Source organism: Triticum aestivum, chromosome 4D (genome assembly GCF_018294505.1).
Source record: "Triticum aestivum cultivar Chinese Spring chromosome 4D, IWGSC CS RefSeq v2.1, whole genome shotgun sequence".
NCBI lineage: Eukaryota > Viridiplantae > Streptophyta > Magnoliopsida > Poales > Poaceae > Triticum > Triticum aestivum.
Window position 1 is genome coordinate 121,087,803 of NC_057805.1, and position 27,758 is coordinate 121,115,560.

Genomic DNA, 27,758 nt, shown 5'->3' on the forward strand with positions numbered 1-27,758 from the left:
TAGATTTGCAGAAAACGTGCAGTTCAAGGCCTAGCCCATTGTTCAAGTTGCTTACTAGTGTAGCATAAAGTTCCAGGTGGAAGTTCAACTTAATAGTCTTCACTGCAATACCGGTATATAAACAGTGTTTTGAAACCAAAGGCAAATTTTGTGTGCCTCTGGGATTTGGTGGGGGATTGCTGGAATTTAGTCTTTTTTGGGCCAGCCCAATAACCATTTTTATAATTCTTAATAAATCCTAAAGGTCCACTTAGCCCATTCATGCAAGGCAAGAGGTGGGACTAAAGTGTAGTTACATAATGCTCACTTAGGAGTTGGACCTCTCCCCACATGTATGAGCATGAGAAGAAAAGAGACATACACGCGCGCTCATCCTCGGCCGCCCGCCTCACCATGCCTCGTCATGATGCGCCGCGGGTTACGGGAATGAGCCGAGCCGTTGTCTAATTTTTTTGCCACGCATGACTGGTATATGGTCGCATGAGACCTGAAAAAGTTTTTGTTGTAGTGGAGATTGAATACAGACGCTGCACCCTTCGGTTGCTGCCTGTTCGCTTCGTCTCCCTCTCTTCGTTTCACCTACCATCGTTGCCAGTTCGCCTCCTCCCGTGCCTGTAAAAGAGAGGTCACTTCTCCCCAGAGAGACATCAGATAGCACCTTTCGCCACCGAGTTCCAAAGCATTGCGCTAGTGCAAGGTTCTTCCCCACCCCGGCTTGCGGCGTGCATGGTCGGTCGGGACAGTAGGCCTCCAAAACCCCGCCACTTCGAGTCCTGTGCGAGAGAAGGGTGATAAGGTTTTTGGGGAGCGCTCTGCGCGACTACTAGATTCTTCATCACAGACTCTACGAAAGCCGACGACGACTTCTTCCCCGACGTCGACAACCTCTTCGATGACATGGGCGACGACGCCAACACCAATGTTATAGCCACTGCTCAGTACGTGTTCATGTCTTTTCTGTTCGAGATCATACTACAGTTTCTTGTTCTATCTTCTATCTTAGATATGTTCTGTTCGTATTCACTACTTTAGATGCTATTTGCATACTCTCTGTTAGACTACATGACTTGTCTTATCTTTGTTGTCATGTTTTCTCTATTGTTTCTGTAAATAAAATCATATGGTAAATTGCTCATATTTCCAACACATCTGACGGACCGCCACGGGAATCTGAGAGAGCGGCAACACCATTAATACGGCGGGTGGATACCGGTTACCTCCCCACCTCGCCAATGATTGTTTATGCGCGGCGGGGCTTGTACATGTCGCAGGGAGCTTCAAAACCCGACCGTGACACGAGGAGGAAGGAGATGAGACTTTCCTCCTGGTTTCGAGCAAGCTCCAAACGAGGCCTCCACATCCTTCGTATTTGGAGGCTACGAGGTTGTTTTTGGAGCGAGCTTCATCCATTTTGACGATGGTGACGCATATGCCGATTCTGCTCGTGTCATTTTATGTACTAATTGTCATATTTGACAATTATTACAATGATTTGGCTAATACAGCGACTCTGCTAGAGTTGCTATTGGTTACCTTTCCTCACATGCGTGCACGCAGAAATCATGATGCATAAGGAGGGGACGTGCACTCCTAATTGAATTTAGGGCACATGCTCTCAGCTTAGAATTACAAGTGCTAATCCCTGCTCCGGCTTAGAATTTGTCAACTAATGCGGTAACGTTCAGATGAGGAGAGACCGACTAGTTTAGCTCCTAGTACTTGTTAATTAACCCCAGGCGCGCATGACCGTTGGAGGATTAGATTAGAATAACAATCAGGGGCATATCCATCATATGCAATGTGTTAGACTGTTTATTATAGTTAACTGTTTCACTCTCGTACGTGCTGCTTTCTGTGTTTCAACTTGGGTTCTTCTGTGGCCAGGTTGTGCTTGGTGATCTAAACGTCTTATATTTTTTTTTGACCTGAGATCTAAACGTCTTATATTTATTTACATAGAGAGTAGTAATTAATAGATAAGTCGAGGTCACTGTGTAAAACAAGTGATGTTTGATGTAAAATATCAGTATGAAATTCCTGTCATGAGCAAGCATGAATGTACAAGTCTGACAAGATCCTTGTGCTAATTGTGGTGCTGTTGCTTTCAGATGGAAACTAATTGAAGGCCCCATCCAGTCGAGTCCAGACCATGCATCCTGTGCGAGGTTATGCACAATGATGGTGCTGAATAGCAAGGTGGACATGAGCATTAGCTAGCAGAAGCTGGTAGGTAGTACAATCCAAAGCAACGCACAAGCACAAGCAGCAGCAGGTCGGTCGACCGATCGATCATAAGAGAAAGTTAGCGTGCGTGCATGCATGCATGCATCGGTGGAAATTATCATTCATGATGCACTGCATTCTTGGGAATATTATGATTATGCTCATATCCTGGTCCATCCAGCTAATTATTTGCTATGCCGATGCATCAATTTCACCTACTCCTACTACTCTTGTGTTTATCATTCATTCACTGGTCACTTGTAATTAGAGGTGTTGGCATGCATGTTTTGTTACCCTGCCCTTGGGATTTGTTTGTCTGGCCAAAATCGAACTAGACACAGATGTGGGAATGTATGAAGTGAAATGTTAGAGCAATGAAGAATGGAATGGAAACAAACAAATGTAAGTTCTTCTGGAATGTGCAACAAGAGTCCAAGATGGGGGAAAGGGTAAAGCAAAAGAGGGGGAAGAGGGACAGGGGCAAGAAAGGAAAAGTGAAAAAGAAAAGGAAAGGAAAGAGGTCGCCATCACTGCCTCTGCCTGATGAGGTCTGTCTCTTTTGCCTGCTCAGCTCATCCCCTCTCCCAGTTGAGTTCAAACAGCAGCACCACTCTAGAACACAACACCAACAGGAGGGGTAGCTTCTCCTCTCAATAGATACAAGAATACAACACAAGAGTCTTCCATTCCACTCCTCATCTTGTCTTTCTCCCACATCACAACATCGCAAGTTTCTTTCTTCTCTTCTCTTCTCTTCAGACAAAAACATCAGTCTTCCTCTTCTTAAGTAGGAATTCAGTTCGTCAATGGTGCTGCCTCCTTGCCCTTGCCCTTGGTAGATATAGATAGACGAGCGAAGTGAGTGAGCAGTGCGTGAGTGGGGATGGATCAGCCGGTGCCCTCCATCTGCGGCCTGCACCCGGGCATCGCCGTCACCGGCTTCTGCTCCGCCTGCCTCCGCGAGCGGCTCGCCGGCCTCCACCCCAGCGACCCCGCCGACTCGGCGGAGCTCCGCCGCTGCAAGTCCTTCTCCTACGCCCGCTCCGCCGCCGCCTACTTCGAGCCGCAGCGCCGCTCCTGCGACGCCCGCGGCGCCGCCGCCCTCTTCCACCAAGAGCCAACCTACCTCCCGGGGGAGGAGGAACATCTTCCGCCAACAGCGGCGGGCAGGCCCATGAAAGACCACATCCACCAAGAGTCCTCCTCCAAGAAGACCGCCGGCACATTCGGGGGATTGGGCAAGAAATGGCAGGAATGGCGCCGCAAGAGCAAGCTCAAGAAGCAGGAGCAGGGGCCCATCACCAACAGGGCCGCCATGCCGCACGAGAATCTCCGGCACCGCAGCTTCCGCGACACGCGCTCCGAGGTCGCCGTCGACGCGCTCGGCCGGCGCTCCATCGATGTGGACAGCCTCCTCTCGATGGACCCCGGCCGCATCTCGGTGGATGAGCCCCGAGCTTCTTGTGACGGCTACCACGGCGCACGGTTGCGCATTCCCCCGATGCTGTCCCTGGTCGAGGATGCGCCCGTCCCACGCTCTGATGGCCAAATCCCTGTGGAGGAAGACGAGGACACCGAGCCCGGCGGCTGCGCCCAGACAAGGGACTACTACTTGGACTCCTCCAGCTCCAGCAGGAGGCGCCGGAGCGTGGACCGCTCGTCCTTCTCCAGCCGCAAGTCATTCTCTGATGCCAGTGACCTGCCCAGGATGATGGCTGGTGCCACTGCCAATGCCAATGCCCGGGTTTCACCGGCCATTGGTGCCGAGTTCTATCAGTACCACCATGCTCAGAGTCAGAGTGTTCTTGACCATAACCAGCAGTGGGAGCAGGGACCAAATTCTTATTCTCTCCGGAATGATGATATGTCAGGGAGCATTGATCCGGCGGCATTCCGGGATGGCATCCCTCTGCCGGCCAAGAAGTCTAAGAAGTGGATCAAGGGGTGGAACATCTGGGGTCTCAAACATAAGAAGAGCAGCACCAAGGAATCTGAAGCTGCCAGTTTGGCCAACAGATCATTCTCGGAGAAGTGGCCCGAGCTCCGCGCAAGGGGATACAATGGGCAGATGCTCAGGTGCAACAGCAGCGTAAGCGCGAGGAGCTCCTTTGGCAATAGTGGTGCAGCAATGGGCGGCGTGAGCGGGAGGAGGAGCAATGTGGAAATGCATGTTAATGGCTTAGGGAGGATGAGGAAGGATGAGGTTTTACTCGAGAGGAATTTCAGTGCAAGGTACACGCCTTGCACGGTCGACAATGGCGCGATCCCTTATCCAATCGGGGGTGCCCAATTCAATCGGCGAAATCAGAATGGGATGCCCGGGAAAGGAAGGCCTGCCCGTTCATCCAATTCTTTGCCTCGTAGCTCGCTCGGGATGTACTGATCTAGCACTGATGAAGGCAGGTTTATGTTCTTCTCCACCATCTTATGTGCCTTGGCTACAATGTGCATAGCTGTGGTAGCTAGCGTCATCAGAATCAACTTTTTATAGGCTCAGATCAGAAGGAAGGTCGTCAAGTGAAGTGGTGATGGTGTTGGATTATATACCTTACTTAGTCTTATTTCCTACTGGGCTTGGGAGTGGAGTATAGCATTTAACTTTACACCCTTGTATAAGATATGCCATATGTATGTTTGCTTTTGTCAATTGAATTCAAGTTAGCATTCTGGCAATAGCAATAACATGATGTAAGGGCCATGGAATCGAATGCCGGTAAGCTGGTCGGTGTTGCAAGATGTTTTAGATCTTGTTTGATATTGACAGAAAGAAAATTGCAGGGTCCTTGTTACAGCATAGCAGCATGCCATGTTTTCTTCCTCTTTTGCTCATTGTGTTGTGTGCCGTTTCTTCCGCCAGAAATCCTAAATCTATGGGTATCCTTTGCTGCTCACTTGAATTCTAATCCGTCTTCACGTTCTTCATTTCTTAAAGCTGTGCTTATGTTTTTGAAAGGCTACAGAGGTTGCTTATTTTCAGGTTATTGTAGAAATCATATTATTCTGCTGGGTAAATCAGATCATCGTTATGTCATCTAAGGATGTCCTATCGCATTTCCTTTCTTATGTTTAAGAATGAAGCAATATATAAATAGCAGCTTGATGCCTTGATTAAGAAAAGAAGCCCCAAAGCCGAATACCCAGCATCTAAATTCTGCTCAACTGTAAGGGGATTATCATAACCCCAGGCACCAAACCGAATCTAAGTTGAATGAATTGTGGTCCTTATTCCACTAGCACTGGTACCAAGTTAAATGGAAAAGTATATCTGGGGTGTCTATTTGCAGTTGGAGGGAAGGTGTATCTGTTTTAAATTCATAACGAAGCTAAATATACAAGATCACTTAACCAGAAGCAGCCTTAACTACTCAAAAGCTAATTTGGTTCCAGGCCATGGCATACTGTAGCGATCAGACCTCAAACAGTCTGATCTCTGTGCATCAGTGTCATCCCTGGATCGGTAATGCTGACATGCACAGTACTTGAAGGATTTATAACAGAGTAGCAATCACACACTTGTTACATCGAGTGTCTCAAAAAAGAACTTATTACAATAAATATGGCTTAAGGCCATCTAACACGATAACAGCGGAAGGCTTGGAAGATAAAGTGAGTCCATCAACTCCAACGGCATCACTGAGTGAAAGACCACGACCTAAGGCTCCTTACTCGTCGTCTGCAAAGTCTGCAACATGATACGTTGCAGCCCGAAAACGGGTCAACACATGGAATATGCTGGCAATGTAACACAGAAGAGTAATGAACAGAATAATGCTATCACTACATGCATATTTGGCTGGTGGAGGCTGTATGGTTAATATGTTTTGCGAAAAGCCAATTTTTCCCTACAACAACGGAATATATTTTATTTCAACTATCATGGTGGTTGTTAAACATTGAGAATGGTAAACTCCATCTCAATCCCAACTTAAAATAATCATTAACCCAATCAAATTATATAATTAAGAGTGATGAGATCCACATGATAATCCAAGAACCAGATACTCAAGATGTCCATAACCGGGGACACGGCTAACCATGATTAGTTTGTACACTCTGCAGAGGTTTGTGCACTTTTCCCCACAAGACTCGATCTCCTCCGTTGGATTTCTCGCACTACATGGTGTTTGAGAAACGGATGACCGAGACACAGTCTTTCCGAAGAGGTCCCCTTAACCGATAGATAGGCCGGTACACCTACAATCCCCTACATTTGCTAGCCCATCATGGAAAGGTTTCCCACAACTTACTTAACTATGCCAGAGCCCATAATGGCATGTGGCTGCACATGGAAGTTTCTAGCATGAATAATCTTATGATCCCTTTGAGCCTGGGTGGCAGTCCATAGAAGAATCACACGGTACCCCGAAATTTCCAAAAATACAGGCAATCACTGGATACCCCAGGTGCCTCAATCCACCCGGATGTGTATTAAAGTTACCACCTTAAGTTGAACCATTAATTAACAATCTCACATCTATCATGGATACACTCAAAACCCAATCCACGTCTACGAGCATAGCATAGCAATATAAGCAACGTAGAAGTAACTCCCAGGGTTTGATAATAAACAGGTGAATATGTACTACCTCAACTACTTCCCAAACCCACAATTTAATTCAGATCCTAACCATGCAATTGTTTGAGGATTGATCTAATGCAATAAAACTGGGTAGTAAAGAGGTATGATCAAAGTGTTACTTGCCTTGCTGATGATCCGCGAAACCTAGAGACTCGTAGTAGCACGCTTCGCACTTCGGATACTCTATCGCAAACAAACAAGCATACAATAAGCAATCAAGCAAGGGCACAGGTAAAACTCAAATAAGAGATCTAACCAGAAAGTTCAACTTAAGAACTCCGGTTTGCAAAAAGAATCAAATCAAACGAAGCAACGAAACTCAAACGGCGAAAGAACAAGCTTCGTTTACTAATCTGGACTAAAATCAAATTTTACAGTAGCAAAAACTTGTTTAAGTTGGTTAAACAGAAAGAGGGTTTAGAGACGAAACTCTAGGCGCTTGAATCGCCTGATTCCGATAAACGAGCGAAAAGTTATACTAGAACGAAAATCGGATCAGAAATCGCGACCGAAAATAATCGCGGAAAATCCGAGAAAAAGAAAAACTGACGAACAGGCTAACGAACGAACGTTCGCTGTATGTGACTAAACAATGAAAACCGTTCGTTAAACGAACGTACGAATGGGAGTTCGTTAAATAACTAAACCGAAAAAACTGAACCGGATCTAAAAACGGATCTAGGTTTAAAAAAAACGTCGGTTCTCTCGCAAAAACCGAGGCGGTGACGGCTACCTCCGGCGAAAGTCCGGCAAACGGCGGCGGCGGCGCGGGGCGGCGGCAAGGCGCGGCGTGAGGCGGCAGCGGCGTCGGCGGCGGCGGGGGGGCGCGGTTAGGGTTAGGGTTTGGGCGGCGGCGCGGGTTGGGCTGGCGGCGCTGGTGGGCTTCGGCGGCTCGGGGGTGGCGGCTTATAAAGGCCCCCCGGGCGGAGTCCCGCTCGGGTACGGCCCGGAGTCGGTTTGACTTTTTTTTTTAAATAATTCTGACATGCAGAAAAAGAAAGAAAAGAAATACTAAACAGACTCCAAAAATCCCGAAATAAATTTTCCCCGTCCTCTAAAAATAGGCCGGACAAGGTGAACATTTATTTGGGCCTAAAATGAAATTTTGAAAAACGCATATTTTTCCTAATTCAAATAAAATAGCGATAAAACTTCGAATAAAAATCTTATTTGATTTTAATATTAAATCCCCGATATTTCTTTATTTTGAGGAAGTCATTTTATCCTCTCTCTTTTATTTTTATAAAATAAATATTCGAAGAGAAAATAATTAAAATCAAACGATCCTCTTTTCAAAATTCGAGAAAAATTCGAATATGAAAATAATGAAATCCCCAACTCTCTCCACGGGTCCTTGAGTTGCGTAGAATTTCTAGGATCAAACCAAAAATGCAATAAAATATGATATGCAATGATGATCTAATGTATAACATTCCAAATTGAAAATTTGGGATGTTACAAACCTACCCCCCTTAAGATGAATCTCGCCCTCGAGATTCGGGTTGGCTAGAAAATAGGTGTGGGTGATCTTTCCGTAGGTCTTTCTCTCGTTCCTAGGTGGCTTCATCCTCGGTATGGTGACTCCATTGAACTTTGCAGAATTTGATAACTTTGCTGCGTGTGACTTGGCTAGCAAACTCGAGTATCTTGACCGGCTTCTCCTCATAGGTCAAATCACTATCCAACTGTATCGCTTCTAGCGGCACTATATCTCTCAGAGGAATATCAACCATCTCTGCGTGGCACTTCTTCAACTAAGAAACGTGGAACACATCGTGAACTCCTGACAATCCTTCGGGCAATTCCAACTTGTAAGCAACTTCTCCCATACGTTCCAAAACTTTGTATGGACCCACAAAACGTGGCGCTAACTTTCCCTTAACTCCAAAGCGCTTTACTCCTCGTAGTGGAGATACACGAAGATACACTCTATCTCCAACTTCGTAAACTGTCTCCTTGCGTTTAGAATCCGCATAGCTCTTCTACCTGGACTGGGCTACCTTGAGTCTATTGTGAATCAGCTTAACCTTCTCTTCAGACTCTTTAATCAAATCTGGTCCAAACAACTGTCGGTCTCCAACTTCGTCCCACAACAATGGTGTTCTGCACCTCCTTCCGTACAGTGCTTCGAAAGGGGCCATCTTCAAACTGGCTTGATAGCTGTTGTTATATGAGAACTCTGCATACGGCAAATTATCGTCCCAACTAGATCCATAGTCTAGCGCACAAGCTCTCAACATGTCCTCCAGAATCTGATTGACTCTTTCAGTCTGTCCATCCGTTTGCGGGTGAAAAGCTATACTGAACTCTAGCCTGGTTCCCAAAGTTTCATGCAACTGATTCCAAAACTTTGAAGTAAACTGGGTTCCTCTATCTGATACAATGGTCCTCGGAACTCCATGTAGACATACGATCCTGGTCATGTATATCTTTGCCAACTTAGCACTGGTGTAAGTGGTCTTCACTGGGATGAAGTGAGCTACCTTCGTCAAACGATCGACTACAACCCATATCGAGTCATAGCCTGAACGAGTCCTGGGTAATCCCGTGATAAATTCCATGCCTAGTTTATCCCACTTCCATTCGGGTATAGGCAATGGATGTAGCAATCCTGCTGGCTTCTGATGCTCTGCCTTCACTCTCTGACATACATCACAAACTGCTACATACTCCTGTTGGAAATATGCCCTAGAGGCAATAATAAATGGTTATTATTATATTTCTTTGTTCATGGTAATTGTCTATTATTCATGCTATAATTGTGTTATCCGGAAATCGTAATGCATGTGTGAATACATAGACCACAACGTGTCCCTAGTAAGCCTCTAGTTGACTAGCTCGTTGATCAACAGATAGTCATGGTTTCCTGACTATGGACATTGGATGTCATTGATAACGGGATCACATCATTAGGAGAATGATGTGATGGACAAGACCCAATCCTAAGCATAGCATAAAAGATCGTGTAGTTTCGTTTGCTAGAGCTTTTCCAATGTCAAGTATCTTTTCCTTAGACCATGAGATCGTGCAACTGCCGGATACCGTAGGAGTGCTTTGGGTGTGCCAAACGTCACAACGTAACTGGGTGACTATAAAGGTGCACTACGGGTATCTCCGAAAGTGTCTGTTGGGTTGGCACGGATCGAGACTGGGATTTGTCACTCCGTGTGACGGAGAGGTATCTCTGGGCCCACTCGGTAATGCATCATCATAATGAGCTCAATGTGACTAAGGCGTTAGTCACGGGATCATGCATTGCGGTACGAGTAAAGAGACTTGCCGGTAACGAGATTGAACAAGGTATTGGGATACCGACGATCGAATCTCGGGCAAGTAACATACCAATTGACAAAGGGAATTGTATACGGGATTGATTGAATCCTCGACATCGTGGTTCATCCGATGAGATCATCGTGGAACATGTGGGAGCCAACATGGGTATCCAGATCCCGCTATTGGTTATTGACCGGAGAGGCGTCTCGGTCATGTCTGCATGTCTCCCGAACCCGTAGGGTCTACACACTTAAGGTTCGGTGACGCTAGGGTTGTAGAGATACGTGTATGCGGAAACCCGAAAGTTGTTCGGAGTCCCAGATGAGATCCCGGACGTCACGAGGAGTTCCAGAATGGTCCGGAGGTGAAGAATTATATATAGGAAGTCAAGTTTCGGCCACCGGGAAAGTTTCGGGGGTTACCGGTATTGTTCCGGGACCACCGGAAGGGTCCCGGGGGTCCACCGGGTGGGGCCACCTATCCCGGAGGGCCCCGTGGGCTGAAGTGGGAAGGGAACCAGCCCCTAGTGGGCTGGGCGCCCCCCCATGGGCCTCCCCCCTGCGCCTAGGGTTGGAAACCCTAGGGTGGGGGGCGCCCCACTTGCCTTGGGGGGCAAGGCACCCCCCTTGGCCGCCGCCCCCCCCTCCCAGGGGGCCTATATAAAGGGGGGGAGGGAGGGCAGCAATATCTCAGCCTTGGGCGCCTCCCTCCTCCCCTGCTACACCTCTCTCTCTCGCAGAAGCTCGGCAAAGCCCTGCCGAGATCCCGCTACATCCACCACCACGCCGTCGTGCTGCTGGATCTCCATCAACCTCTCCTTCCCCCTGGCTGGATCAAGAAGGAGGAGACGTCGCTGCACCGTACGTGTGTTGAACGCGGAGGTGCCGTCCGTTCGGCACTCGGTCATCGGTGATTTGGATCACGGCGAGTACGACTCCGTCATCCACATTCATTGGAACGCTTCTGCTCGCAATCTACAAGGGTATGTAGATGCACTCCTTTCCCCTCGTTGCTAGTATACTCCATAGATGCATCGTGGTGAGCGTAGGAAAATTTTAAAATTATGCTACGATTCCCAACAACTCCGCGATATCCTTCTTCATTCCGGTCCACCAGAAACTATCCTTCAAATCCAGATACATTTTAGTATTTCCTGGGTGAATCGAATATGGCGAATCATGGGCCACTTGCAGAATCAACTTCCTGATCTCCAGATCATTTGGCACATATACGCGGTCCTCAAACCATAAGGTATCGTGCTCATCCTCACGAAATCCCTTAGCCTTTCCTTTACTCATTCTTTCCTTTATTTCGGCAATCTCCTTGTCCGTCTTCTGAGCTTCTCTGATCTTATCCATTAAAGTAGACTGAATCTCCAAAGCTGCTACATATCCTCTCGGAACTATTTCCAAACATAGCTCGTGAAGGTCTTCTGCCAACTCCTTGGGTAATTTTCCGGTCATGAGTGTATTGACATGACTTTTTCGGTTGAACGCATCAGCTACTACGTTAGCCTTTCCGGGATGATAATGCAATCTCATATCATAATCTTAATGAGCTCTAGCCATCTCCTCTGCCTGAGATTCAACTCGTTCTGCGTGAAGATATACTTCAAACTCTTGTGATCCGTGTATACCTCACAATGGTTTCTGATGAGAAAATGCCTCCATGTCTTCAACGCATGCACTACGGCTGCTAGTTCCAAATCATGCGTAGCATAATTTAACTCATGGGGTTTAAGCTGTCGCGAGGCATATGAAACAACTCTTCCCTCCTGCATAAGTACGGCTCCAAGTCCTCGACGAGAGGCGTCGCAATATACTTCATAATCCTTGCGTTGATCTAGCAGAATCAACACTGGTGATGTAACCAAGCGTCTCTTCAACTCCTGAAAACTGGCCTCACATTCCTCAGTCCATTTGAATTTGGTGTCCTTCTTCAACAACTCCGTCATAGGCTTTGCAATCTTTGAGAAATTCTCAATGAACCTCCGGTAGTATCTTGCGAGTCCAAGGAAACTCCGGATCTCTCCAACTGTCGTGGGTGACTCCCAATTTGTCACAGTGACAACCTTGGTGGGGTCTACTGCTATTCCTTCTCCGGATATAACATGTCCAAGGAATCAAACTTCCTTCAGCCAAAACTCACACTTGCTGAACTTGGCGTATAACTGATGTTCTCTGAGCTTCCCAAGTACCAAACGCAAGTGCTCCTTATGTTCTTCTTCATTCTTTGAGTAGACCAGTATATCATCAATGAACACCACGACGAACTTATCCAAAAACTCCATAAACACCTTGTTCATCATGTTCATAAAATAGGCAGGTGCGCTAGTCAGGCCAAATGACATAACGGTATACTCATATAGCCCATACCTTGTGGTAAAAGCTGTATTAGGTATATCCTGCTCTCGAATCTTCAGCTGGTGATAACCTGATCGCAAATCGATCTTGGAAAACACTTTAGCTCCTTGCAGCTGGTCAAACAAATCATTGATCATCGGCAGGGGGTACTTGTTCTTGATCGTCACCTCATTCAGTCCTCGATAATCAACAACCATCCTTAACGATCCATCCTTCTTCTCCACTAGAAGTACTGGTGATCCTCAAGGTGACGAACTTGGGCATATATAACCTTTATCCAGTAACTCCTTAATCTGCTTCTTAATTTCCTCCAAATCCTTTGCGGGCATTCTGTACGGTCTCTTAGATATTGGCCCTGTGCCTGGCAAAAGCTCAATCAAAAACCCAATGTCTCTATCCGGTGGCATGCCTGGCAACTCTTCTGGAAATACATCCGGAAAATCCTTCACCACTGGTACTTCCTCCTGTACAACTCCTGATAAGGAATTTACTTGACTCCTATTCGGCACATGCCGGGATACATACTTGATTCTTCTTCCTTCTGGTGTGGTGAGCAAAATTGACTTACTGGCGCAATCGATGTTTCCTCCATACATCGATAGCCAATCCATACCCAGAATCACATCCAAACCTTGCGACTCCAAAATTATCAGATCTGAGGGGAAAACATGCCTACCTATGGTCAATGGCATCTAAAAACATCCATGGCTTGCCATATACTCTGCTCCGGGTGAGGTTACTAGCATGGGTGTATTAAGAACTCTAGTGGGCAACTTATACTTATCCACAAATCCCCTTGATATGTATGAATGCGATGCACCAGTACCGAAAAGTACGACTGCAGTAAAGAACTTAACCAAAAACTTACCTATTACTGCATCTGGTTGGGCTTCAACCTCCTCCACGTTAACGTGGTTCACTTGTCCCCTGTTGAAAGGGTTGGGCTTCTTCCCAGAGCTTCCATTGCCGTTTCCATTCTTGGCTTCAGGACATTCATTGGCATAATGTCCGGTCTTCTGGCACTTGTAGCAAGTAACGTGGCTTAGATCTTTCTTGGCGGGTGTTGCCGGGTTGGAACGGTTTTGTCCGCTACTTCCTCCATTACCATTACCGTTCTTGGAGCCACTATGGTTGTGCGTACTTCCTCCATTATGAGTGTGGCCTCCATGGTTATGAACAAGTCCTCCCGAGTTCGGGGTGAAACGGGGTCTCTGCTGGGCTCCAGAATTATACTTCCCTTGTCCGTACTTCCTCTTGCGGCTGTCAATCTGCTGCTGCTTCCCTTCAAGCATGAGAGCTCTATCCACCAACTCTGGGTAGTTATTGAAATTTTCCACCATCAACTGCAGGCTCAGCTCATCATTCAATCCTTCCAGAAACTTCTCCTTCTGAGCTGCATCTGTAGCGACGTCATCTGGGGCATAACGTGCTAGCTTACTAAACTCATCCATATACTGGCCAACAGTGCGCCCTCCTTGGAGTAAGTTGCGAAACTCATGCTTCTTCATGGCCATAGCTCCAGCTGATACATGGGCAGTGCGAAAAGCCTGCTGGAACTGGTCCCATGTCACAGTGTCAATAGGGTAAGTGACTATGAAATTCTCCCACCATGATGTTGCGGGTCCATCAAGCTGATGTGCGGCAAAACGCACTCTCTCCGCATCTGTGCATCCTGTAGTAGTCAACTCCCTTTCAATCTTGCGGAGCCAATCATCCGCAACAATCGGCTCAGTGCTACTGGAGAACACCGGCGGATTCAGCCTAAGAAAACGGGCTAAGTGATCAACTGGTGGTGGTGGTGGTAGGTTGTTGTTGTTCCCCTGGTTCTGATTCTGGACTAGTATCTGCATCAATGCATTCTGCTGTTGGATCAACTGAGTGAGCTCCGGTGGGAAAGCAAATCCATTGTCGCGTCTCGGAGGCATCTGCTGGGTTTAGAAAAGATGAGAAACAGAATAGAATGAGGTCTAGGGGGAAAACACTACCCATATGCACATGAGACAAACACAAACATAACACTCAATCAATCAAACAAGGGCATACAATCGGTCTAGAACTATCGTTACAAAAGTGCTTGGACTATACTATATACATGGTGGAATACTACTACTGATATGGTGGTCGACTAGAAAAATTGATCGGTCGAAGACTCCATAATATCTGCTCCAGCTTCATCAACATAGTCATCATCGCTATCGTCAGCATCCGAGTCAGTGTCGTCGATGATGATGTAGTTCTCCGGGCAAGTGGAATCGTCATCTTCTCCTCCTGGCGCGGGATCTCCCATGAAAACTCCTAGCTTCCTTGTCAGATCGTCATTCTTCTCCACTAGTACGACGATTTCCTCCATATAATCTTCGCGTGTAGCCTTGAGTTCTTCCTCCAGCTCTGTGATCCTTGTCATTGCCTTCTTCAAATCTGTCATGCCTGCGCACATCTGGTTCTCCTGGCGTCGAATGTGCTGGTTTAACTCCTGGATGAAAGCGGCAATCGATCTATCCTTCCTGGTGCTGATCATCTCCCATTACTCATCTCGGCGCCCACAAATCTGGTAGATTGTGTCCTTGAGATCATTGTGGTAAACTTCTCCAATGTGTCCCATGGTAATGTGAGCTGCCATACTCTTTCCTAGACTCCAGGTTGGTGCATCAAAAGAAAACTCTATGGGCTCAGTGACTGGCGTGAATGTCCTTCCTGGAACTTGAACTTGAATCATCCAGCGCTCCTCTTCTGGTAAAGTGGCATTGTAAGTCCCTGTGAAGCTTGGTATTCCGATGTTCAGGTACCTAGTAACTTCCTTCAAGTGGCGTCCAAAAGGGGTGTCTTCATCCGGTTGCGTGAACTTGATCCTTGCATCCGCCATCCTAAAGAGTAGAAAATGAAGAGGAGTCAGAAATGAGAAGAGAGTAGTAATCTAGGGCTTTAGCTTAGTGGTCGTGTCCTACAGTCAGCGTGTGCTCTGATACCATCTTTGTAGCGACCAGACCTCAAACAGTCTGATCTCTATGCATCAGTGTCATCTCTGGATCGGTAATGCTGACACGCACAGTACTTGAAGGATTTATAACAGAGTAGCAATCACACACTTATTACATCGAGTGTCTCAAAAGAGAACTTATTACAATAAATATGGCTTAAGGCCATCTAACACGATAACAGCGGAAGGCTTGGAAGATAAAGTGAGTCCATCAACTCCAACGGCATCACTGAGTGAAAGACCACGACCTAAGGCTCCTTACTCGTCGTCTGCAAAGTCTGCAACATGATACGTTGCAGCCCGAAAACGGGTCAGCACATGGAATATGCTGGCAATGTAACACAGAAGAGTAATGAACAGAATAATGCTATCACTACATGCATATTTGGCTGGTGGAGGCAGTATGGTTAATATGTTTTGCGAAAAGCCAATTTTTCCCTACAACAAAGGAATATATTTTATTTCAACTATCATGGTGAACACAATCAAATTATATAATTAAGAGTGATGAGATCCACATGATAATCCAAGAACTAGATACTCAAGATGTCCATAACCGGGGACACGGCTAACCATGATTAATTTGTACACTCTGCAGAGGTTTGTGCACTTTTTCCCACAAGACTCGATCTCCTCCGTTGGATTTCTCGCACTACATGATGTTTGAGAAACGGATGACCGAGACACAGTCTTTCCGAAGAGGTCCCCTTAACCGATAGATAGGCCGGTACACCTACAATCCCCTACATTTGCTAGCCCATCATGGAAAGGTTTCCCACAACTTACTTAACTATGCCAGAGCCCATAATGGCATGTGGCTGCACATGGAAGTTTCTAGCATGAATAATCTTATGATCCCTTTGAGCCTGGGTGGCAGTCCATAGAAGAATCACACGGTACCACGGGATTTCCAAAAATACAAGCAATCACTAGATACCCCAGGTGCCTCAATCCACCCGGATGTGTATTAAAGTTGCCACCTTAAGTTGAACCATTAATTAACAATCTCACATCTGTCATGGATACACTCAAAACCCAATCCACGTCTACGAGCATAGCAGAGCAATATAAGCAACATAGAAGTAACTCCCAGGGTTTGATAATAAACATGTGAATATGTACTACCTCAACTACTTCCCAAACCCACAATTTAATTCAGATCCTAACCATGCAATTTTTTGAGGATTGATCTAATGCAATAAAACTGGGTAGTAAAGAGGTATGATCAAAGTGTTACTTGCCTTGCTGATGATCCACGAAACCTAGAGACTCGTAGTAGCACGCTTCGCACTCTGGGTACTCTATCGCAAACAAACAAGCATACAATAAGCAATCAAGCAAGGGCACAGGTAAAACTCAAATAAGAGATCTAACCAGAAAGTTCAACTTAAGAACTCCGATTTGCAAAAAGAATCAAATCAAACGAAGCAACGGAACTCAAACGGCGAAAGAAACAAGCTTCGTTTACTAATCTAGACTAAAGTCAAATTTTACAGTAGCAAAAACTTGTTTAAGTTGGTTAAACAGGAAGAGGGTTTCGAAACGAAACTCTAGGCGCTTGAATCGCCTGATTCCGATAAACGAGCGAAAAGTTATACTAGAACGAAAATCGAATCAGAAATCGCGATCGAAAATAATCGCGGAAAATCCGAGAAAAAGAAAAACTGACGAACAGGCTAACGAACGAACGTTCGCTGTCTGCGACTAAACGGTGAAAACCGTTTGTTAAAACGAACGTGCGTTCGTTAAATAACTAAACCGAAAAAAACCGAACCGGATCTAAAAAAATGAATCTAGGTTTAGAAAAAAAAACGTCGGTTCTCTCGCGAAAACCGAGGCGGCGGCGGCTACCTCCGGCGAAAGTCCGGCGGCGACGGGCGGCGGGTGGCGGCGGCGAGGCGCGGCGCGGGGCGGCAGCGGCGTCGGCGGGGCGCGGTTAGGGTTAGGGTTTGGGCGGCGGCGCGGGTTGGGCTAGCGGTGCTGGTGGGCTTCGGCGGCTCGGGGGTGGCGGCTTATAAATGCCCCCCGGGCGGATTCCCGCTCGGGTACGGCCTGGAGTCGGTTTGACTTTTTTTAAATTATTCCGACCTGCAGAAAAAGAAAGAAAAGAAATACTAAACGGACTCCAAAAATCCCGAAATAAATTTTTCCCGTCCTCTAAAAATAGGCCGGACAAGGTGAACATTTATTTGGGCCTAAAATGCAATTTTGAAAAACGCATATTTTTCCTAATTCAAATAAAATAGCGATAAAACTCCGAATAAAAAACTTATTTGATTTTAATATTAAATCCCCGATATTTCTTTATTTTGAGGAAGTCATTTTATCCTCTCTCTTTTATTTTTATAAAAGAAACATTCAAAGAGAAAATAATTAAAATCAAACGATCCTCTTTTCAAAATTCGAGAAAATTTCGAATATGAAAATAATGAAATCCCCAAGTCTCTCCGCGGGTCCTTGAGTTGCGTAGAATTTCTAGGATCAAACCAAAAATGCAATAAAATATGATATGCAATGTTGATCTAATGTATAACATTCCAAATTGAAAATTTGGGATGTTACACATACCCAGGGGAAGATAACTCCTAACAGACACCCCGCGTCGCTCTCGCGAGCGGCGTCGGGCGAACCCTAGACTCAACTCCGCGGCGGCCTCCTCCAACCTCCCTTCCCCTGCCGCCGCCGGAGGGCGCCGCCGGGCGAAGCCCGTGGGCGTCGGCGGCGGCGGGGTTCTCTTCCCCTCCCGGTGTGTGGCGGCAGCGCGAGATGTGGCGGCGCGGTGGGGGCATGACGCTGGTGCGGGGCGTGGCGGCGGCGGGGTTCTCGGCCGTGCGGTGCGGGCGGCCATCCTGGCCGTGGTGGCTGCTCGGTGCAAGACCATGGCGTGGCGGCGGTCGGGGCTGGTGCAGGGGCGGCGGCGCAGGCGCGGATCCGGCTCGGATCTGGCCCTGTGGGCGCAACCTCAGCTTCAGCGCGGGGAGAGGCCGGATCCTGGCCGGGCTTGGCCGGATCTCGCTTCTCCGCCCCCGTTGGCCGCCCTCGATGGGGCTCGATGGCTTCGTTCCGGCGGCCAGCGAGGGCTGGATCCCGGGGCGGCGGCCCCAGACGGCGGAGGATGTGTCGGCGGCTATGGACTCGCGACGGGCGACGCGGCGGCCGTAGTGGTGGACGATCCGTGCACAAGACGCTTGATGGAGGCCACTGGAACAGATCTGGGTGAAGACCTGCTCGCGGCTGCTGCCGAGGCCAGCGATGGCGGCACTATTCGGTGTCGTTCCCTTGTTGAACGCATCGCTGTTGAGAAGTTTCAGGCCACTATCTGCTACCTCCGGGGGAAACCCTAGATCAGTAGATCGGATGACAGCGGCATTATTGTGTCGTTTCCCTCTTGTGTCGTCATTCTTGGAGGTGTACACGGGCTCGAGGGACCAGTGGACGGAATAATTGGTGGAGCGGTGATTCATCCTGCACATTGATGGTGGCGTTTCTCGGCGGCGTGGCGCAGTGGAGACTCGGCGCCCGATGTGTGGCGAGGGACTCGCGCAGGAGGGTGACGTTATCAGGCGTCGTGGTGGCGTCGATGACAGAGAGGCCGGGCAAGGTGGTGCAGCAGTACAACACTGAAGATGGATGGGTGGCAGGTGGCTGCGGCGGCCTCATACCCGGCAGGCGTCCTGGTTGAGGAGTGTGCCGGACTGGTAGGTGCCCCATACCCGGCAGGCGTCCTGGTTGGTACCTCAGGTCTTAGATGTTTAGGTTTGGCTGCGATGTCTGTTTGGTATTAGGCCCAGACTATGAGCGCCCCTTCATTAATTGGATAGGAGTAGCAACAGTTGTTGCTTAGACGTGGCTTTAGTCTTACTGTTGTATGACTTTGTAGGGTCTTGTGAGAATAATTAATAAGGTGGCCGTATGCATCGCCCAGATGCAGAGGCCGGGGGTCCTCCTCCTTTTTTAAAAAAAAACACGAAACAAGGTTCAGTATATCTGCGCAGCAACTTTAAGAACATCAATATCCTAAAGCTTTTACACTAACAACACAACGGCAAGAATACCACAGGAACAAACAAATTAAGTAGCCCCACCATGAAAATGAAATTATGTTTCTGTTCTAACTAATTATTGCTAGTTTATCTGTAATGTATAGGCACGAGTTTCCAGAGCCGCAAAGCTCAATGATCTAACACTACCAAATGATACAGCAACTGTAAAAAAAGAAAGGAACGCACAACACAGCAGCATCTGCAGGTCAGCACTCAGCAGTGAAGCAAATGAGTCCACAGTCTGCTCTTCTCCGGGCAGGCCCTTGCCAACACCTCCTTCAGGCTTCCCACCGACTTCAACCTCTCTTCCACCTTCCCTTTCACTGCCGCGTCTTGCTACATGCAGCAAAAACATTACACACCACTAGTTAGTTTTTCTTGTTCTCCAGCCAAACGCCACACCATAATCAATATATGCATCGCAATTGAACTTGGGTTTGTGAAAGAAGAGGTTGCCTCTGATATCCAAAGAATGTAGAGCGCTGCAAGCTCCACCTGAACGCGTGTTTCGCCAAACTCATCGCCAGGAGCACCCAGGCAGTCTGACAGGAGGTGTATCTCTTGGGATAGGAAGAGGTCTGCCAGGGACTCATTTGACAGGCTGGTTTCCTCGCAGCTGAGCAAGTGTTGTACCCACCACTGTGAGAGGAACCGGCGATGGTTCCACAACGACTGCACCAATACAAAATAATCTTTACGAATCAGTCACAACCCCCAGTAATAATACCACCTTTGATTCACCACAGGCACAAACCTCTCTCCCTTGGTATCGTCTGATGAGCGTCTCATTCCACCTCAGTTCCTCCTGTTTGATCATATACAATCAAGTCTCTAGCAGCATGGCCTAGGCAAACTAATGTTCTAACATAAAAATGAAATGCACATGGGCTTGTTTTCGCCTTCATAACAGGTGTATATATAACTAAATGAATACAACAATGTAAGTGCTTAGCATTTGATAAATTTCACCATACCTTCCACATTAGATAAGCTTCTGACTGGCAAATAAGGGAATCTTCTCTGTTCGCTGCACCATCTAGTAATGCAAGCAGCAGGGACTACAAAAAAGAAATAATACAGCATGTTTGCATTAATCCACGCTGAATATGCATATGCTGTCCTAAAGAATAGTTAGAAAACAGGGTATGAGTGCCGATACAGAATATTGGAATATGAGAACAAATCCAAATCCTAAAGTAATGCACATTTTGGTGTAATTGAAAAGCTTTGCAGAGTGATGCACAAACAAGCGGTTGATATGACATAACATTGAATAAGATATAAATTAGCTTTGAAATAGTAATACCAACAGGCAACAGTGCAAGCTAAAGAAATAAGGAGGGGCCTAACCCTGCGGTAGTGAAAGCTGCAGTTGTCAGCAACATGCAACTCAGCCCATTTTTTTGACTTGTTCAACTCATCTAGCACCTTCAAGAAGCAAAAATTAGATGCTCTGATGATGGGAGCAGAAAGTCTTGCAACAGTGCAACAGTCAAGGCAAAGATTAAAGCTATAATAGTGTTCAGGAGCCGCATACAAGATCACGAATGCAGGACAATGAATGTTAATCAGTTATAATCTCACCTGTTTTGTTTTCATGTAAGGAATAAGCCAGCATCGATGCCTCCACGCGCGGTAGTTCATCTTTGATTTCTGCAGATGGAGTAAAGTAAACCTATCATCATGTTGCACACTGTTCATAGCTAATCGCGTTGAAGTGATTTAGCAACCAGCTGCAAATGAAATGTCATTAATTGAGAAGAGTGGATGTCAAAATTCTGAACAAGCAAATATTTGTGGGCTATGACCTCTGCCATGTCTTTTACGAGTAGAGATTCCTTGTCTATAAGCTCCGGCATGTCCTGAAGGTGTTGTGCAAGATTTTTTATCACCCATCTCCTGTTGTAGACATTAAGGTGTATGTTAGTATAAACAAGTGAAATCAACATGGATTTCCAGCAGCATAAAGATGGGTTGAGTTAGTTTAAAGGGAAGGAAAGTGTAGGTATGTGTACCTGTGGCTCCAGGTACTCTCATTCTTTGGCGAGTAGGAGAGGATCAAGGCACACAATCGCAGCTCATCCTTGAGGTGCGAGAGATTAAAATTGGTGGACAGCACCATCTTCCTGCACAAGACTATAACTGTTACAATAAGGCGCGTGTGAAAGTAGCTGGCATTATATAGACTACTAATAGGGAAGAGGATTTGGAGCACCTGGGTGCTCCACCCCCCTATATGAACATTAAGTTCAAAAAAATACCAGGAAAATTCAAAAAACAAAAACTGAGAATTTGGTATATCAAACTTGGGTACCCAATCTACTCCCTTGACCCTTGTGAAGTTTCGTGAAAAATGACATCCATGGTATTCTCAGTAAAGAAGACAAAAAAATCCTATGTATAGGAAAAAGAACTGTTTCGATGGATCGTAGGTCGGAGTGTATTTCCTTCGCGACGGATACATTTCCTGGTATTTTTTCACGAAACTTCACACAGGAGTAGATTGGGCACCCAAGTTTGATATCTCAAGATTCCAGGTGTTTTTGAATTTTCCTGATATTTTTTAATTTAATATTCATATAGGGGTGTGGAGCACCCAGGAGCTCATGTGTATTTTCCAGAGTTATACTACCTGGAGTTCCATGCGGTGAGCAAGTCAGCGCAGAGTATGAGCAGCGCCTTGCTGTGTGTCATGATCAAGGCAGCATCGGATGCAGATGGTGATGACGAGGGATTGAGTGTCGCGTTGGAGTGTGCGCGGCGAGCGGCACGGTAGAGGTCGGGCAGGATGCTGGAGGAGACGGCAAGCTTGTGGTCTACGCACCAGAAGTATTGGGATGTGGATTTGTCGGTGCTGTCTACGAGTAGCGAGTGGAACTGTGTGGGATGCAGGAACCCGACCTCGTCTCTGCGATGCCATGAAACCACGCCATGAATTGGACACCAGGGAATGCGGTCCAGGGGAAGAAATCTGAAAGAGAAAAAAAAAGGATTGGATCCTTACATGAGGGGGTCGTCATGGAGGATTCGCTCAAAGTCGCGGAGGAGATCCTCTTCCGCTTGCGCTGCTGCTGCTGCTTCTTTCGATTCCATTCGCGGTCTCTCCTGGTCTTGTTGTTTTCTGCTTTCCTCAAACCAATATGACAATGACATTTATTGATTCAAAAAATGAGAACAATGTATCAATTGTTTGACCCAAACTGAAGCAATTCAGTAGTAACTAGGAACATTCCTGGAAATCACAGCTCAAGATGCCACATTATTCAAAATATGGACCCAAACTGAAACAATCCAGTAGTAAGTAGTAACATTCCTGGACAGACTTCAGGAGTGTAATACAGTAAATTTAGTAATTTACTACAAAGGAACACAGCAAGCCTAAAGTCGTAAGCAGGTGGCAGCACGACGAGAAATGATTAATGAGTAAACAAAAATCCGGAAACGGGGAGGAATCTCATCAAACGTACCTTAAATCGGGCTGGGCGGCTGGCTGCTGGCCTGCTGCAGCAGCACAACGCCGGCTGCCGGACGCTGACTGCCGAGTGCGGACTGGGCGGCTGCGGGCTGCCGGCTGGGCGCGGTGGCACCGGGCAGGGGCTCGGCGGGCAGAGTCGCCGGCGAGGCACGGAGCTAGGCGGCGAGTCAGGGCGGCGAGATCGGCCGGAGAGCGGAGCAGTCGCGAGGAGAATCAGGGGACGGGAGGCAGTGCGCAACGGCTGGTGTCCACCGCGGTCGTGCGACGAGTCGAGACTGTGTTGCTGGGCTTTTTTCTCTTTTCTTCCGGCCCAACTTGCTGGCTGATTTTTTTCTCTCTCCCTCTCTTTTGTTGGTGTGGTTGAGTCGACTGGAATCGATGCGGCTGGTCTCAGACCTTGGTCGCGTGGCACCAACAACCAGAGTCAGTCGGTCACAAATTCCCAAATCCACCGGAGAGAGATAATCATCAGGCAGAGCTGCAGCAGGTGGCCATGGCCGACTCCCCCGAGTTAGCTCGTGCTCGGGACGTCCTGAGCGTGAGCGCCGACGAGCACGCGCGGGTGGACGCGCTCTCCTCCGCCGCATCGGCATCCCTATCAACGGCCGCTACTCATCTGTCGCCGAGCTTCTTCGAGGGATTCGCGCTGCGCGGGATCCGCGTCCTCCGCCTCCACCCGGGCTTCATCCACTGCTCCTACACCGTCCCCCCGAGCCTCACCGTACGTCACTCGCTTCCTTCATCGATTTCACCTGTCTGTCTTATCCCAGCTGAGGTAAACACGCACGCACGCAGGACTCCACCACCGGCTGCCTCGCCGCCGGTGCCGTCGTGGCCCTGGTCGACGAGATCGGCTCCGCCGCCTCCATCTCCGAAGGCCAAAACCTCAAGGTCTCCGTCGACATGTCCGTCGCCTTCCCTGATCTCTCCCAGGCCCGCCCGGGGGACCGGCTGAGCATAACGGCAAGGGCGCTCGGGCACAAGGGCGCCTACTCCGGCACACACGTGCTCTTCACCAACGCCTGCACCGGCAACGTCGTCGCCGAGGGCAGGCACTCCCTCTTCGGTAACATGAAGAAGTCACCACCACCCAAGCCAGCAGCTACCACTCACAGGAGCAACTTGTGATGATGCCTCTGCCTGCTCCTGCTCCACTATTCTGTTCTGTATTCTGATGAAGGTACCTTGTCATCAGACATCAAGTATAAAGGAGATATGTTCTGAACGGGCGCCTACTCCCCTCTTATCAGTTCGGCTTGTATATGTAAACTTGATTCAGAGCAGTACGATGTATGATGTGTGTTACGTGAAACTAGAACTCGGGACCTTGAAGTGCATCCAAAAGCACGATTCATATATCAAACAATTGGTCGTCGTCTAACATTTATTCGTTTACATCTTATAAGAAAGAAAGCTGCAATTGGTACTTCGTGTTGATATGATTGGAATGAAAGCTGCAATTCTATTCATATGATTCTCTTTCGAATTAGCTTCGGTCTGCTACTCCTACGTGTCATATGACAACTTTGAATTTGATCTCTCATATTTTTACATGCATGCGTGAACAAATGAATTCAACAGACTGAAAACTTGATGGGAATGCTGAAATTACACTTGATTAACTTGTAAAACATAACAATGTAGAGCATATCATAACATACATAATGTAATCAATCAACATCTCAAAATTATAGGGTAAGCACAAATTCATAGTTTGCGAGAATATGAGATAGAATGTATACTCATCATGAAGCCTTGGGAGTACATGTGCATACTTACCGTCCCAAACTGATTAGAATCAGCACTCACTCTGCTCTCCTTCAGAAAGTGTCACCCTGATCATCCTCCCCTTGAAAGTGGTATCAGATTTTCAGGCTGAGATTTTACAGTTTTTCGTAGTTTAGATCGAGTATGTTTTTCATACCTACAGTCCACGAAAAGCCAAAAAAAAATAGGGCTAGTTCATCATATCCGGACCAGTCTGAGCTTTTGCATAGTCTTTTTAATATTTTGCTTTGTTGAATTTGCGGTTGCATCGTCGTGTCAAGTTGCTGGTCTTAGCGTCTAGTTTCCCTTAGAGTTTCGAGTTCTGCTCACAAGTTGCCACGCCGCCGCCGCACCATCGTCATCGCTCCTGCCATATACCACCACCACCAACATACTCCTTACCGCTGCCATATACATCCGCCTGTCCACCACCAATCCGAGTCCGCATATACATCCACCTGTTCACCACCAATCCGAGTCCACATATAGATCCGCATGTCCACCACCAATCCTAGTCCACATTTACATCCGCGTGTCCACCACCAATCCGGGTCCACATATACATCCGCCTGTCCACCACCAATCCGAGTCCACGTATACATTTGCCTGTCCACCACCAATCTGAATTCTTTTCATATTAGGTTTGTCTTCGAGATACATCTATTTTCCGATCCGTGTTTCCTTGCATGAGTAGGTTTAAAAAAACAAAAAAATGAGTCTGGAGACCCCCGGGCAGTTTTTAGGCCAAAATTTCAGCGATCGAAAATATTTTTCCCTATCCTATTTTTAGGTCCCAGGGAGCGTTTTGAGACACTTTCCATCATAGTGATTTTTTGTCGCACTTTTTCGTCGTCACTGCCCTAATTTCGAAAAAAAAATTAGTCAAAAAATTTCGTGCCTATCCTGTCAATTTGACTTGGGAAGAGTTTTGAGACACTCGCCATTATAGTGATTTTTCGCAAAAAAAAAGAGCAATTTTTTTTCCAAGAGTGCTTTTCCCTTGTTTACGTGTCGCGCCGTGATTTTGTTAGTGTTTTAGGCTCGCATCTCTGGTAAGGTCTAGCCTAGGACCAGCACAGTACTGTCGTTGAGCGTTTATTCAACTTTGCATCTCTAAATTGATTATTCCTGATCTTTTTGCTACCATATTATAAGCCATCCCAGGTCCACATACATCTACGTCGTGCGTTTGACTCTCCCTGGTAATCGCTCTATCCAAGCTTTGAGAGTTTTGACTACAACAGTTGCCCATCACCACCTGCTACTGGGTAAGAACTGGTAAGAATTTGAGTTTTGCTTGACAGATTTGTGACACCCCACCACCGCCACTTTCTAGTAGTCTGTAGGATCATCTTCTTGTGTGTTTCATGATTGACTGGGAGAACATGACGAAGAAAGAGCTTCATGATAAATTTTAGCAAATGTTAGGTCAACAGGTGAAAGACGTGATGGCCAGCTTTGGAAAGGCACTGGAGAGGATTGATGACATTGAGAAGACAATTGACACCAAGTTGGACGCCAAGTTTGATGAAGTACTCGCGCATCTACCACAACCATCAGCGGCCTCTCCTGCACCATTGCAACAACAACAACAACAACAACCACCACCACCACCTCCACGTCGCAAAACAGCCCTCCGCCGAGCGAGCCGTGTTCCTCTTGAGCATGGCCAAACTTCTGGTGTCGTTGCTACTACTATTGATGCTTCTATGGATCCTGCGGAGGAGGAGGAGGAGGAGGAGATTATGTGGGAGATTATGAGGATGAGGTTGATCAAAATCAGAACTACGTGCAACCACCAGCAACACCACCAGGTCGTCCGCATGCAAATAATCGCAATGGTAGGCCTGCACCACCACCTCAGGTACGAGATCATGACCATATTCCTAAACTGAAATTGAATATTCCACCATTTGAGGGTAGATATGTTCCTGATATATATCTTACTTGGGAGTTAGAAACTGAACAACATTTTACATGTTTACAATATCCCGAGGAGAGATGGGTTGCTGTTGTTGTTTGTGCTTTCACTAGTTTTGCATGTGTATGGTGGTCTGAACATTGTAGATTATATCATATTCCAGCTACTTGGGCTGCTTTGAAAACTGCTATGCGTACTCATTGGGTTTCACCATATTATCAACGTGAATTACTTCAAAAATTGCAGCGCTTACGACAAGAAAAAAATCTGTAGAAGAACATTATCAGGAATTACAAACTGGCATGATTAGATATGGCATTGTTGAGGATAATGAAGCTATGCTTGCACGTTTTATGGGTGGATTAAATAGAGAGATTCAAACCATTCTAGAGTATATAAGGAGTATAATAATATCACTCGTTTATTCCATCTTGCTTGCAAAGCTGAACGTGAAAATGCAGGATCGACAGGCATTGGCGCGAACTAATTTTTCTGCAGGTCGATCTTCATCATGGACACCACGTACATCCTCTACTTCCACACGTACTACTGCAGCACCGCCTACTTCATCCGCCAACTCTAACCATGATACAAGAAAGCAGGCACAACCACCACTATCTGCCAAGAGCACACCTTCTGGGCCTGCACAGAGCTCTTCTTCATCCATGGCACCAACAGGGCAAACACATGATATTATTTGTCGTCGTTGCAAGGGTGGAGGTCATTATGTGAGAGAATGCCCATCTAAGCGTGTGATGATTGATGAAGATGGTGGGTATGAGTCCGCTAGTGACTATGATGAGGAGACTTTGGCTCTTATTACAAGTGAAGAACAGGGTGGAGATGATTCTGATCATGAGACGCAATTCATGGCTGTTGACGACGCTGGCAGGTATGAAAGTTTAGTTGCTCAACGTGTTTTGAGTGTGCAGGTCATGCAAGCTGAGCAAAATCAGAGGCACAATTTGTTCCATACTAAGCGAGTTGTGAAGGAACATTCTGTTCGCGTCATCATATATGGAAGGAGCTGCAATAATTTGGCTAGCATAAAGATGGTGGAGAAGCTATCTCTCACCACAAGACCACATCCACATCCTTACTACATCCAATGGTTCAACAACAACGGCAACGTTAAGG

At 47.0% G+C, this 27,758-nt stretch overlaps 3 protein-coding genes across 5 annotated transcripts; 2 read left to right on the plus strand and 1 right to left on the minus strand.

Moving 5' to 3' along the window:
- Positions 1–2,763: 2,763 nt before the first annotated feature.
- LOC123096722 (protein OCTOPUS-like) lies at positions 2,764–4,978 on the plus strand. The gene has a single exon (XM_044518481.1). It carries the CDS (start codon positions 3,107–3,109, stop codon positions 4,604–4,606), a length of 1,500 nt encoding a protein of 499 aa, XP_044374416.1. The 5' UTR covers positions 2,764–3,106; the 3' UTR covers positions 4,607–4,978.
- A 14,489-nt stretch (positions 4,979–19,467) lies between these two features.
- LOC123096723 (protein prenyltransferase alpha subunit repeat-containing protein 1) lies at positions 19,468–23,185 on the minus strand. Of its 3 annotated transcripts, none has more exons than XM_044518483.1 (11): positions 22,926–23,185; positions 22,463–22,579; positions 22,091–22,366; positions 21,474–21,584; positions 21,267–21,357; positions 21,043–21,111; positions 20,809–20,886; positions 20,433–20,516; positions 20,213–20,263; positions 19,954–20,130; positions 19,468–19,794 (listed from the first exon to the last, which is right to left on the minus strand). In XM_044518483.1, exons 2-11 carry the CDS (start codon positions 22,549–22,551, stop codon positions 19,672–19,674), a joined length of 1,149 nt encoding a protein of 382 aa, XP_044374418.1. In that variant the 5' UTR covers positions 22,552–22,579; positions 22,926–23,185; the 3' UTR covers positions 19,468–19,671. The 3 variants fall into 3 exon arrangements, with proteins under 3 accessions (XP_044374418.1, XP_044374419.1, XP_044374417.1); XM_044518484.1 differs by having other exon boundaries at positions 19,468–19,596; positions 19,951–20,130; XM_044518482.1 differs by having other exon boundaries at positions 19,915–20,130.
- Positions 23,186–23,368: 183 nt separating this feature from the next.
- LOC123096724 (uncharacterized) lies at positions 23,369–24,362 on the plus strand. The gene is made up of 2 exons (XM_044518485.1): positions 23,369–23,654; positions 23,729–24,362. The coding sequence occupies exons 1-2, from the start codon at positions 23,427–23,429 to the stop codon at positions 24,059–24,061; spliced, it is 561 nt and encodes a 186-aa protein (XP_044374420.1). The 5' UTR covers positions 23,369–23,426; the 3' UTR covers positions 24,062–24,362.
- The last annotated feature ends 3,396 nt before the right edge of the window (positions 24,363–27,758 follow it).